The 14670-nt window shown below is 42.5% G+C and overlaps 1 protein-coding gene across 2 annotated transcripts in view; it reads left to right on the top strand.

Annotated features, from left to right (window-relative positions):
* Nid2 (nidogen 2) overlaps window positions 1-14670 on the top strand; it is a 78504-nt gene that overhangs the window by 18480 nt on the left and 45354 nt on the right. For both annotated transcript variants that reach the window (XM_051174516.1, XM_051174515.1), the window contains exon 4: window positions 1298-2007. In XM_051174516.1, the coding sequence (XP_051030473.1) occupies window positions 1298-2007 (710 nt within the window). The remainder of the gene's footprint in view (window positions 1-1297; window positions 2008-14670) is intronic.

The raw sequence follows: 14670 nt of genomic DNA, 5'->3' as shown, positions 1-14670 counted from the left end.
CAAGGAAATGTCCCACAAACCTCCCTACAAGCCAGTGTGCTTGAGGGAATTCCTTAATCTAAGTCCCCTCTTCCCAGATGTGTCTAAATTTGCATCAAGTTGGCAATGAACAACCTGTACAGCAACAACAATGCATGTGCACTTGAGCACAGGTTGAGAAGACACAGAAATACAGAGAATTTCAAGATGTACTAAACATTACTGCTATAGAAATCTAGACTAGAATGATGAATGCCTGCACAAAAGAACAAAGATGTCTTGAATGGTTCAGTGAATTTTTAATTTTCCTATAAGCCATTCACTCTTACTCCTCATTCTTTAAGGACATTCAGTAGAACGGGAGGATTTGCACATAGTATTTAGTGCAAACATTGGATTGGTATAATTGGCTAGTTCAAGCTTCCCAGAGCCTTATTAACTCCAGCTTTCTCTTAGGGTTAGGAGTCTCACACATAGCTGTCCTCTTTGCCATGTCTCCATGAGCTGGCAAGGATACCAAAAAATAAATGAGAGGGTTTCATGGTCCTCTATACTGGAGAAAATGAGTATCTGTTTCCAGATACTGTGACTCATTTTGATTAATACATTTGTATTTTACCTGTGTTGAGCATTAGACTCAGACATTAAAAAATACTCATGTATCATTTTCCTCTATAGATTAGTCCTTGTGAATAACAGTGTAGTGTTTTTAACTTCTTGTCCATTATGTGTTGGTTTTGCAGTGTAATTTAATGCAGATGTTTGAAACAAAGGCACTGCTCTGGCTCTGCCAGCTATTAGATGTTTGATTTAAGATTAGTTATCCTCTCTAAAGCTACTATTTCCTCAGTAAAATTGAGCATAGCTACCACCCCTACCTTGCAGAATACAGGGAAGACTTACACAGTACAGTGTTAAGTACTTGGCACAGGCTGGGCCAGACCAAAACATATAGGAATTGATTTGTTTATGTGGTTGAAGAAGTTTAGGCTTAAGTGGTTTGGGGTATGTTTTAAATTTTCACTCAAGAAGAGAAAGCATAAAAGATTCTTGCTTTTCCTGTTTGTGTTCAGATAGCCTGGCTTTAGATAAAATATTTGGTTTTGGGTTATAGAGCAGATTTATGACATGGTTTAGAGTTGTATGCATGATGCTAAACAAAAGGCAGTTTATATTTAAAATTCCAGTATGATATTTTAGTTACTTGCCTAGGTTTGCTTCTGTTTGACGTACATCAGGGAAAATCTGACTTTGTCTTGGTTCAAAATGAATTGTGGAGGAGGGTGAGCAGATATGTCATAATCTCCTTTGTTCTTAGATGGAGCAACCTGGGGATTCCTGGAGCATGGGCTTTTCATATCGGCAGCAGGGTTCCCCTGGACAATGTCAGGCCAGCGACAGTTGGAGGCCACCTTTCCACTGCCCGGCACTCTTCAGCTGCTCTCAACCCCTCCTTCAGCCATGACGCAGCCCTGGAGAGCTATTCTGAGGACAATTTGGATTACTATGATGAGAATGAAGAGGACCTTGAATACCCACCAGTTGGACCAGGGAAGGCCTTGGAAGGCCACAGCAGAATTGATGTATCATTCAATTCAAAGGCCAATCCAGGTCCTGTGGAAAGTAGGACCTTGTCTCCATATCCTGATCAGGCTTCTCCTTTGCCACACCCTGGTGACTGGCGACCCTATCGGGCAACAGAATTGGTTTCCTTGAACCCTCAGAACAAACAGGGGACATCTGTGGGAGAGGTAGAGGTCCTAGATTTCAAGGACGCAGTGAAGACTTTGGCCCTGGCCCCTCCAGAGGCAAATGCAGCTTTCCTGACTCTAGGCAAGGAAGACCTTGGGAACAGAAGCACCCAGCCCTACCCTAATGCAGGGCCAGAGCTCTCAGAACCCAATGTTCCTGTCCCTCCTCTGGCAGCAGCAGTCCTTCCAGATTACCCAGTGCCTGGTCATGTGCCCCTTCCGAGTGGAGGGAGGTATGTGATAGGAGTGGGGGACCGTGTCAGTTCTAATGATCAAGGTAAGTACATTGGAAAACCAGGTGTTTGAGGTTCAATTTTTAAAATGTGGTACAATTGTCAAGCGAGGTGCCACACCTGCACAGCGGGGGACCAAAATGCTGCGCAGGGTATAGAGATTAGTAACACAGGACTCTTGCTTGATGTTAAGAAGGTTCTCCCTTATTTTACTCTGGATACTGGCTTATATACTCCAGCACCAGATGGGGGAGGGGACAGCAGAGGGGGGCGGTTAGTCATCTCAGGTTCCAAGGACCAGGTTCCAAGGCACTTTCAGGGTTGCTTTCAGGGTTGTGGAAACCAAAGGAGCATTTTGCATTAGAAAACATGTCTTTTGTTTTCCTGAGGGTAGCAGGGGGAAGTGAATTCTTAGCCAAGGTCTTAATTCCTACAATTCCCCCTTTTTTATTTTCTATGAGAGAACACTGGCTTAGGTCATGTAGGGTGCCACCCCTTACCCGTCCTCAGGGGACCTTAGGCAGGAGGTTTCCCTACAACAAGTTGCCTGTCATGGGGGAACCCTCATTTCTGCAGCATCTGTAACCAGACCTCATGACTGTTGGGAGAGCCATGGGCCAGACTGAGTTCCTTTTTGTGAAAAGGACTGTCCGATCTTGCATAACACAAGAATCCCTGCCCAGGCTGCTACCGGCCACAAGTCCCCTAGAGACAATGTGCCACCTCAAAGCTGTATCCAACCTCCAATCTGGGCCATGGCATTCCACCAGCCCTCTGCTGAAATAGGAGTAATTTAGGTCTTATTGACCTCTACTATCTGGTGAGCCAAAACATTGGTAAAGTTCACAAAAGACAAGGCCCCACCAAGTACTCATTGAAGTGGTTGACCACTACAGAGACATTTGCATTTTAAACAAGGTGATATAAGAGGAATGACAAAGTGTGAGCAGGAGGCCTGCTACACCAACCATAATACCCCAACGTGTTCCTGAAGTAAGGCAGTTTGCTGCTTTAAGGAGTCCATACTGAATATGAGCATTCAGGCAGGGCATTCTGCTTAGCTAGAGCTTCACTGATTCTGTCTGCTAGCTGGTTAACAGTTTCTGCATTGGTGGCAGACTGAGCGACAGCAATCCCTGCAACAGCGGCACCAGTCGCCGACACAGCATTGGCAGAAGTGATGGCAGCAATAATATCAAAGACCTTCTTGGTGGTTGTAAGGAGTATAATTTTTCCGCCTGCCACTGGTTTTGTCCCACCGCCGCCACAGCCCCAAATAATGCACTGAGACTCTGTATTTGATATAATGTTGTTGGTCAGTTACTTGTTTCTTATCGACTAGCTCTGTCTTAATTAGTAACCCATTTCTATGTATTTCCACGTGGTCTTACCAGAGAGTGGGGGCCGGCGGTTCTGTTCTCTCCCTTCTCCCCATCCTGACTCCTCCTTACTACTTCCTCTTTCCTCCTTGTCTCCTAGTCCCACATGTCTTGCTTTCCTATTGGCCAACAATACTTTATTCATTAACCAGTATAAGAAACATATATACAGAATGACATCTCCCAGCATCTCCTCTTTTCTGTCTAAATAAAAAGAAGGGTTTTAACCTTAACATAGCAAAATATATAACACAACAGTTATCAAGTAAGAAGCACAGTTAACAATTAGTCCATTAACATTTAACAAGATTAAAAGAAATATTCTATCATCTATCTTTTATGTGTGAGTCTAAAGTCCTATATGTAACTTATCTTTAATCCTAACCAAGGAAAACTATAACCATAACTATCTGTCTTCAACTCCTTCAAAGACCACAGAAGGATAGTATATAAACTCTAGAAATGGCAGAGACATCTTGCCTTGTCAGTCACCTGAAGTTCTTCTGTAATCTTCCATCTTCAGCCCATAGGCCATAGTGTGTCTGGCAGACTCTTCAGCAAAGCAGGAAACTTTAACCTGTCTTCTTGTATTGGCAATTTGTCAGTCACTTTTCTCTCTGTCCTGCAGACTGTCTGGCAGACTCTTCCATGAAGCAGAACTCTGTAGCAATGTCCATCTTGAATCAGCAGTCACTTTTCTGTGAGTCCTGCATTTCCAGTTTATACAGCATAAAGTCAAACAGTCCAGACAAGAGCAGTATCTTGTCCAAATGGTTAGTCTTGCCATATTGGAAGTAAACTTCATAATGTGCTTCTTCGATGTCCATCTTCCTTTCTGACATAGGTGGTGTTGCCGGAGCATCTGTGTCTCACTGTCAAGAAAAACCCTAAACCATTTTAAATGTCATATATTGTAGGTCTTTGAAAGGTTTGAAGAATTCCTATCCATCTCAAATACATCTCTATATATCTAGAAAACCTAACACTATAAATTTGGGACTATTATAGGGCTATAATCTATAATCTGTACTAAATTATACATTACATTTCTAAATGAGCTATATAAACACAATACCTAAACAAGAGAAATATACATATCACAAAATTGACCTTAAATTGTATCAGTAAATGAAAATCCATTCCAAAACAAAGTATTCATATCTATACCATAATTTCCTTTTTACCTTTAAAAAGAGATTGGTTGTTGTCATTAACCATTTATAACCAACCCCATTTAAATGAAAACAAATATTTATAAACAATATTTGGGAATTTTGGCGTCGTTCTTTCCAAACTACTTCCTGCTGATAGAGGGCACTGTCATGGGGATCCTAAGAAGATGCAGAATTCCTGGCTGTTGTCTGCAAGGCTGCTATGTCCCAACTGTTTTGAATGTTGGGTCACCTGCGACTCTGTTTCATGGGGTCTGGCTTGATCAAACCACATCATTTTCTGTGGAAACAAAAATAGAATCCTTTTCCTCAGTAACTTGTCCTTAGACTTAAATTTTGGAGTCAACGCATTTTTTATATATATAAATTGAATTGACCCAACAGCATTTGTTTTAATAGTTGTTGTTTCCTCAGCAGTGAAACAATACAAAGACAATATAATACAGTATATACAGAATGACTTCTCCCATCATGTGGTAGAGGTTAATTTCTTCTCCCCCATGGCCTTCTTCCATCACCATGGGGGGCAGGGCAGGAACTTGAATTACCAGGGCACTGGTGTCCGTTAGGGACCAGCAGTTGCTCAGGAAGCAGGTTCTGGAAGAACAATTGAGATTCTCCCTCCCCCAAGGACCCATTAAAGGTGGAGCACAGTGTCCCCAAGGCAAGGCCTATGCAAGTCATAATTTTTTGGGAAGCTTCCAGCATAAGGGCCTGGATCTAGGGGGCCATATAGTAGCATTTTCCTGATCCCACTGGAAGTTTATGGTATAGGACCTCTCTAAGTCCCAAGCAATTGCTCATACTAGCATTGGAATGAAAATCAGCACAGGAAGCATTACTCAAAACTATGCATGACACCGAGAATGACCCATTGGGCAATTGAGAAACATTAAGCACTCTCTGGAAGCAAAGGCTCCCCTGTGTCAGGAAGGCCAAATTTCTTAGTAATGAAGTTTCCAGCAGCACATTGGCAGCCAGTAGTCCCAGGGAATGATTGGTGGAAAAGAGAGAGGGAAACTCTCCTGACTAACTGGTATTAAGACTGGGGGTGGGGAGTTGGGGGTAGGAAAGGTGTGTGTGTGGGGGGGGGGGGGTGTTTTCCTCACCAAGGCCCAAACCATCTGTGGGTCAGAGGTTCTAGTAAAGAAGGACTAGATTCCTGATCAGGATCCACAGGGCGAACATGTCCAAATAGGTTTCTCTGTTCCTGGGGGAAAAACACAAACAGCCCCTCAGACCCTAGCTAATAAGGGGGTGGGCAGTTGCCATTGTCTTTCCATCTGACCCATCCCAATGTTTGAGAGGGTTTATTCCAATGTCTCTCCATGGCAGACAAGTTATTTTTATCTAGTCAAAAAATTTTAAATATAAAGTATGGTAGATGGTTGAAAATTGGGGGAGGTCCTATATTCCCCCTTTTTTATTTTATTAAAATATTGTTTAAGGGTGGCATGAGTGTGTTCCACAATGGCTTGTCCCATAGAGTTGTGCGGGATGTCAAATGAGTGATTAATAGTGATGTTCCTTGCAGAAGGCCACAAGTAATGACTAGCATATGCAGGGCCATTATCTGTTTTTTTTTGTTTTTGTTTTTGTTTTTTTATTTAATTTATTATTTTACATGTCGATCCCAGTTCCCTCTTCCTCCCTTTTACCCTCTCTGCCCCCTCACATGCACCTTGACCACCTTCCCCTCCCATCCCCCACCCCAATTCCACATGTAGGACAATGCCATCCAGGTGGGGTCATCTAGATCTGTCAGGTCATTTGAAGTAGGGACTAGGACTTCTCTCCTGTCTCTAGGTTAAGGAAGTATCCCTCCATGGGGGATGTGTTCGCAAGGTTCTTTTGTGTACCAGGGATACACCCTGGCTCCACTGTCTGAGGTCCCTTAGACTGCTCAGTCCTTCTGGCTGAGACCCATGTTCAGGGGGGCCTGAGTCAGTCCCATGCTGGATTCCCAGCTATCAGTCTGAGGGCCCGTCAGCTCCTCCTTGTTCAGGTCAGCTGTCTCTATGTCTTTGTGCAACCTGTTTTTTCTTGGCTTTCTGTACTTTCTTTACTTTCCTTAAGAGATTTATTCATTTCTTCCACTTTTTTGTTTTTTCTTCTATTTCTTTAAGGGATTTCCTCACATCTTCTTTGAGGGCCTCTATCATTTTTATGACAATAAGTTTTAAGTCGTTCCCTTCTGCTTCATCTGCTTTTTTGTTGTGTTCCGGTCTAGTTGGTGTAGATTCCCTAGATTCTGGTGGTGTCAAGCTTGTCTTTCTGTTGTTAGGTGTTTTCTTGTATTTTCATCTTCCCATAGCTTCTTCCAGTAGGTGTTGGTGGGGTCTCTCCCTCTCTCTATGGTACTTCCCCGGTGGGCTTATGTGGGTCAGAGTTTTGATATCTGTAGCTCCAAGAGCACTCTCGATGGGGACAGGACACAGGAGCAGGGGGATCCAGGGCCAACCCAGGGAGTTCCCGGGGGAGGGTGTAGGGGAGAGGCCACCCGAATTGGGCCCAGATTTACCTCTAGCCAAGGGCTGGCGGAAGAGCACCATTATCTGTTTTTAAGATATCAGGAACACCCATATAGGCAAAGGCCTGTAAACAATGAGAGATGACATCTTTATTTTTTTTCCAGAGTATAAAGACACAAAAACCACCTTAGAATATGTATCCGCAGAAACATGCATATATTTTAATTTTTCTGCTTGAGGCAGGTGGGTGGCATCCATTTGCCAAAGATTGTTAGCCCTTAGTGCCCGGGGATACACCCCCTCATTGGGGGAATTATGATAAGGGGCACAATCAGGGCACAATCGAGAAGTAATCTGAGTGGCAACAGGTAAGGAGCAGTTAGTATGAAACTAACTGCATTTAGGTGATACCGCTCACGAAGCTGGCGAGTGTGTTGCTTCTCTGTGAACATGACTATTGGGGGCCGAGTTAAAGAATCTGCAAGTTGATTACCCTGGGCAAGAGGTCCTGGGAGGCCTATATGGTCATGTATGTACCCCACAAATGCAGGGTGTATTGGCTGCCAGATAAGATGTTGAAGCTTAACTAGAAGAGAATGAACTTGAAAGGTGGGAAGGACATATGGAGAAGTTTCTAATGGCTTTACAATATTAGCAACATAAATGCTATCAGTATATAGATTAAAAGGTTCTTTATAAAACAACTGAAAAGCCATTATGTAAACAGCCAATTCGGCAGCCTGGGTGGACATTTGCCCTGTAGGTGTCCTCTTTTACATTTGACTAGAAACTACTACAGTAAAACCCTTAGAGGAGCTATCTGTAAACACTGAGCATGCTGCTTGAAGGGGGGGGGGTTCCTTTATAATCTTAGGAAAAATTACAGGGTGCTGCCTAAAGAAAGACAGCAAGGGGCTATGTGGGTAGTGGTTATCAAATTTAGCTCCTGTAGATGTGATAAAGAGTGTCCATCCATCATGAGAGGCCTGTAAATGCTCAACCTCTTCCTTGTCATAGGGGAGAATGATCTTATCAGGGGGCTTTCCAAAGGTTTGGATGCTAAATTTATGCGCTTTCCATTAACAACTGTAATATCAAATCATAATAAGGGGACAACCTACTTAGGGGAGGCTGATAAATGAATCCAATATATAGGACCATTTTGCCAAAAAACAGCGGTGGGTGAAAAACTGGGGGAAAGTTCAACCACAACAAGGGGTTGTTCATAATCTAGGCAGCAAAGATGGGCTTTTCCAATCCTTTTTAATAACAATTGGGTGGCCTCCGTGGCCTCTGGTGTAATTTGTCTGGGAGAGGTCGGAACTGGATCCCCCAGAAGAATATCATAAAGTGGTCTAAGCTCTCCTGTTTTAATGGAAAGAGAGGGGTGGATCCATTGAACATCTCCCAAAAACTTTTGCCAATCATGAAGAGTTTTTAAAGTTGAACAATCAATTTGGAGCCTTTGAGGCCGAAGGCTTGTCTGTTGTATTTGATGGCCTAGATAGTTATAAGGAAGTTTCTTTTGAACCTTCTCTGGGGCCAAAATAAATCCACGAGCCTCCAGGAGCTCCTGCAATTTAGCAAACGTTCAAGACATCTCTCCTCAGCCGGTGCTGCCAGCTTCTGCTGGCATCCATATAATCCATATAATGGTTAATGTAAAGACCAGAAAACTTATGCCTGATAGGATCCAGGCAGGCAGCCACATAAGTCTGGCATATTGTAGCCATCACCTGGGGGAGCACCATCTATTGAAACCGAAGGGTCAATTCCCAAAAATTAATGGAAGGAAAGCTAAATGCAAACCTGGGGCTATCTTGGGAGTGCAGCGGAATGAAAAAGAAACAATCCTTTAAAATCAATAACAATTAGATGCCAATCTTTAGGAATAGCCACAAGTGAGGGCAAGCTGGGCTGAAGGGTTCCCATAGGCTGCATTGTTGCTTTAATGGCCCTCAAATCCTGGAGCGTTCTCCATTTTCCTGAAGTCTTTTTAATTACAAATAAAGGGGAATTCCAGGGGGAGATGGAGGGGATCACATGTCCTGCCTCCAATTGTTCTTGAACTAGCTGGGAAGCCGCCAGAAGTTTTTCTGCAGTTAAGGGCCACTGTCCCGGATTGTCAGAAATCCATGTAATGGGTATGGGGGGCTGGCAGCTCAACAGTGACCCTCATTAAAAATGGCCAAATCCTGGAGCCCGGGTGTCTAATGGGAGAGTGGCCATAGACTACTTCTCCTTGCTCCAGCTTACCTAGCCCTCGTCCGTTGTCCCAGCCCATTTTACACATCATCCAGAGAGCTTTGTTTCTTGGCAGAGTGCCTTGGGTGAGGGTTTGGGTAGTAAGGACAACTCCCATCTCTTGTAAGAAATCTCATCCCCACAAATTAGTGGGGAGGCCAGCCAGGATATAGGGCTGGAAGTAACCTGAATGGCCCTCAGCGTCTCTCTAGTTAAATCAAACTGTTTTATTAAACTATTAATTATTTTGATGATGAAAGCTGTGTGACTGCTGAACTAATTTTACCTGAGATAAAGCGACCATTTTTGTCAGTCTATCAGCTAACTCATTACCTTCAGTCAGTGGTCCGAGGTTTGAATGACCCCGAAAGCACTGTGCCTTTCTTTGATGAATGGCACTTTGAATTTGTTCAAACAGTAATTTAACCTGATTATTTCTAGTTCCGATGTATAAAACCGTCTCTATAACTTGAAGAGTTCTGAAAACATAATGACCATCAGTTAAATGAATCATTCATTAGAAGCTGTAAAACTATTGCAACAGCTCGTAATTTAACTATCTGAGCTGAAGCTGGATCTATCTGTACTACATATTCCTTTTCATCAATAACATAAGCTGCTTTTCCATTAAAAGAACCATCACTAAAAACTAACATAGCATTTTTAACAGGATTACGCCTTACAATTTTGGGAATACAAAAGGGGCATTAACACAAATTGCAACTGTCTATGAGCTAGAAACTGATTACCAATTTTTCCCAAAAACTGAGTAAAAGCAATTGTCCATGAATCACTGTTTTGGAATAACCAATCAACTTGCTGCTTGGTATAGGGAACATGAGTTACATTTGGTTTCCTGCCAAAACATTTCCTAGACTCCATATGGCATTTTTGTACCACATAAGCTACTGCTTCAAGATAAGGATTTAACAATTTTGCTGGGGAAACAAGTAAGTGCAACCATAACTATGGTCCCCTTTGCCTTAAGACAGAAGTCAGACTATTCTGTGTGGGAAGCACATAAGCCTTCCATGGTTTTGCATAGTCAGTATAGCATATCTGTTGATTTTGGATTGCATTCTCCTATTGTAGGAGAACTTGTCTGCTCTCTTCAGTTAGCTGTCTAGGTGAATTGGGATCACTATCTCCTTTTAGGATATCGCTTAAAGTTTTCAAATCACTAGTAGGTGCTTTTAAAACAGGACATAACCATTGGAATATTTCTTAATAACTCCTGAAAATCATTCAATGATCATAAGCTATTTTTTCTAATTTCTAATTTTTGAGGCCTAATTTCTTTAGGATGAAGTCCCAAATAGTTTTGAAAACTTTTTCTACTCTGACTTCTAAAGCATTCATTAGCTGACATGGTTTCATTTGCATCTTCACTGACACCTTTTTTAGGTGGGACCTAACAGGGCTGCAGTTCCCTGAGGCTTTTTCTCAATAGCTTTTCTCAAATATTAACCCCCATTCTTTTAATTTCTTTTTTAACCACAAAAATGTAGGGAGATTTCTGTATTCTCTCCTCTGCTAAACTCCTTTGAAGCATCCATATAGATTTCTCTGGCTCTCAGGCCATTCTGGCTTTGACCATTTCTTGCTGTTTCACTCTGCAAGACAGCCAGGGGAGATGCAGATCTCCAACCCTTTTAATTAAGACAGTGACCTGATGTCTCTCTCTCTCTCTCTCTCTCTCTCTCTCTCTCTCTCTCTCTCTCTCTCTATCCCAAGCAATTCAAGTAGTACCTATTGTTGGGATTCACATATTCACAATCACACTTCAGACACTCAAACACTCACATGTGTGGCCACACCATACGTACAGAACATACATACATCTTTCAGCTCTCCTTTTCTTTAGACCAAGATTAGTTTGTTGGAATAGAACATCTTTAATTGAAATCTCTTGTAATGCAGCTGTTAGCTAAACCTTGAATTATGAACATCCAAAATCTGAACAAATCCCAATATGTGTCACCTCTCTCTCTCTCTCTGTCTGTCTGTCTGTCTGTCTGTCTGTCTCTCTTTATGAGGCCTTAAAACACTTTCTGACAGGCTGCATTAATTTTTTCATACTCTTGGCTGGGTGTTAGCCATGGCAGCAGCTCCTAAAGCTGCAGGCATCTAGGTCCCATCCTGCCTTTCCTCTCTAGGCCTGGTCTGGCCCACTGCAACTCATCTGTGACTGCAGCTGTTTGAAAAGCAAGCAATCACCATTGTAGCAACTCTTGAGTTCCTGCTGATCTAGTACGGAAGCAGGGCCACATCTTTGCTTCCCCAAGCCCTGGTGCAGCTCTGAGACAGCTATGGTGGCAGCTTTAGGGAGGGCGCCTTTCCTTGGGCCATGCTCCAGGGTCCTTATGAAAGACCTGTCTTTGTAAGGATGGAAAAATTTAGCCTAACTCTCCCTAGACTCTGCCTCCTAGCAGTGAGTAGGCAAAAGAACACATTCTTGACTGTTTACGACAGCACCTGTGAGTGAATGAACAGGAAATGAGCCTTGTCACACTACCCAGAAGCCCTAGCGAAAGCAGACTTCCTGGGCTAAGCTCGGGCTTGGATAGTTCAAATTAATTGGTCTACACTGGATGCTATGAGATGATTGGTTTATGATGCGCTGGCTTTGTTGTAACCCTATAAATGCTGTCTGAACCCTGTACCTAGGGTTCCCAGTCCTCTACCCCACGTGGAGTATGGCTGTGGACCCCACTGCACTGGAATATCAAAGACCTCATGCTTTTTCATCAAGACAGCTTCTCGTGAGTGATTTGGGGGAGGCCACCTTTCCTGAGTTGGGGCATGAGGTTTCCAAGCAAGCCCTCTGCAGGTCTTTCATCTTTACCTGAAGATATGGTCTATCTCTGATCTGCAGGGGCATCCAGTGGCTTCTTGGATAGCCTCTTAAGCTCATCTTTCTCACTTTTATTACCCTGTTACATGGATTTTAAAAAGCCTTCGAGAGGTTTTGTCTTTACTGCAATTTCCTGTTCTTCTTAGAAGTTCCTTTAATTGAAATTCTAATTAAACCTTTCCAGGTGAATTCCCCATCTCTCTTTTTTCTTTCTCATTTATTTACCTATTTACCCTAATACGTTCTGGCCGGCACAAGGGACAACCCCATCCACTTACCTCCCTTTCAGAATCTTTGTGGGGATCTTCAATTGCTGAGCCTGCACAGTGGGGAGCCAAAATTCTGGGGAAGATGTCTATATTAATAACACAGGACTCTTGCTTGATGTTAAGAAGGCTCTTTCTTTATTTTACTCGGGGTGGGGGGTGGGGGAAGGACTGGCTTATATACCCAGCACCAGATGAGGGAGGGGGAAGCGGAGGGGGGTGGTTAGTCATCTCAGCTTCCAAGGACCAGTTAGGGTGCTTTCAGGGTTGCAGAAGCCAAAGGAGCATTTTGCATTAGAAAACATGTCTTTTGTTTTCCTGTGGTTATAGCTGCCTGCCCTGAGGGTAGCAGGGGTAAGTGAATTTTTAGCCAAGGTCTTAATTCCTACACTGGACTTGTCACTCACATATGGTAATCCCAGAGGTTGAAGCCCTGCCTAGGCTATATAGGGAATTGTAGGCCACTCTGGATTATAGAGTGAGACCTTTTCCAAAACAAAATGAAGAATTGTGATTGATTTCTCCTAAGTGAGTGGGTGAAAAGTTTAGAGTAGCATTGTGATTTTCTTCTATGTGAATAGGTGAAAAGTTTAGCAAAAAGACTTGAACTGATTTTTTTTTTTCCTCCTTGTGTTTAAGGAGATAAATTTCCTTTGCCAAGGAAATCTTGGCAGGAGAGTTTTTGGAGTGTTCTAATGTGTTCTAAAAATTGAGTGGGGAAAGAACCGAGCCACTTTAGCCAGCTCTCCTCTCAAGTGTAATGAAATATTTCAGTTTGCAAGTTCAGAGAGGGTGAGCCATTTGGAGGCTTCATAGGCATTACAGGGTGGAGGGCTAAGCTGTCTGGCTTTGACTATGGTGAGTTGTGCAGGCTTAGGCAAACATGCTGAAAAGCTCAGGGAAAGGACATGGTAGACACCTGTGTTTGCTATTTTTTTCTGGTTCCGGTCCCCCTGCAGCTGTGGCCTTCACCTCCTAGAGCCTTATCCTCATTGTATGACTCACTGACCAGAGCTGGAAGGATGTGGGAAATGTCCAGAGGGAACAGCATTTCATCCACACTGATGGATAGGGAAACTGGCCCTAGGTCAACCCCCTACCCCCCCTTATTCCAGGGCCTGCTCACTGATCTCTGCCAGGAGGAAAGGGTCAGAGGTGACAGCCTTCTCCATTATATTTCACCTTTTCAGTTTTTCCAGCCATGTCTTGATAAAAACATACTAACCTAACAGAGAGGACCTTCTAGGGGCTGCTGTGACAATTTTATTTATTTATTTATTTATTTATTTATTTATTTATTTATTTATTTGCAGGATGTTGTTTGGAGAAATATTTCAGCAGGAAAGATTTGTGTAAGAGCATTAAGTAATAATTAGTGAAGGAGCATTGATGTCAAATTTGACTATATCAAGGCAACTTATTTCACCTCCAAGTCTCTTGAGTTCTCATAGATGTATTGGCAGATTTTTATGTGAATATATGTGACGTTCTCAGCACCTACACCAGTCTTTAAAAGAAAATAGTGACAGTCATTACTGATTTTTTTTTAGAGGGTTTAAGCATTGGAAGTTTGGTGGAGGATATATGGAGAATGAACAACCAAGATGGAAAACAGAAAAAAAATAAAAACAAAAGAACTCATTAAAAAGATTTTTCCCTGATCCCTTCTGCCTGATTTAGTCAGATGAGCAGTGGTTTCTGTAAATGCAAAGGCATGGACCTCTCTTTGTTCTAATACTTTCAGATTCTTCTAACGGTTTCCAAAAGTTTCAGTGTGACTTCTTTCTATGTAAGAGATTTACAAGTGTTAATGAATCAAAGGGTTTCTCAAAGGGATTTTGTTGCACAGGTGTGTCTCTGAATGGCCTTTTGTTGGGGGCTGTGTTCTCCTGGACCAAGAAGAACCCACAGTTATAGAAAAGCAGATTTGTATGGGGTTGCCTGCACCTGACTTTGCTGTGGATATTGCCCAGTACAAAACTGTAAACTTAAAACATGAGATTTTTTTTTCTTTTGTAACTCAGTTGTGGTTCTCAAATAGAGATCTGGGTACAGTTTTGAAGGTTGAACATGGCTGTTTAAGAGCCTAGAAGGGACTTCAACGGAAATGTCTGTTGTGAACTAAGGTAATGGCATAACCCGGGAGGGGCATGAATCATGATATTCATCAGCTGCCAAATGTAACCAACTATTGATATATTAAATGGCAGAATGCTTATGAAAAATACATTCAGGGGGAGAATGTCTAATTAGAAGTTTTTAAGTCTTAGAGAAAAATATTTTAAATTTTATTTTGAAAATATTGTGGATGTGTGCAGAAG

This window comes from Phodopus roborovskii, unplaced genomic scaffold, assembly GCF_943737965.1.
Source record: "Phodopus roborovskii unplaced genomic scaffold, PHOROB, whole genome shotgun sequence".
NCBI lineage: Eukaryota > Metazoa > Chordata > Mammalia > Rodentia > Cricetidae > Phodopus > Phodopus roborovskii.
This window is presented reverse-complemented; position numbering and strand designations above follow the sequence as displayed.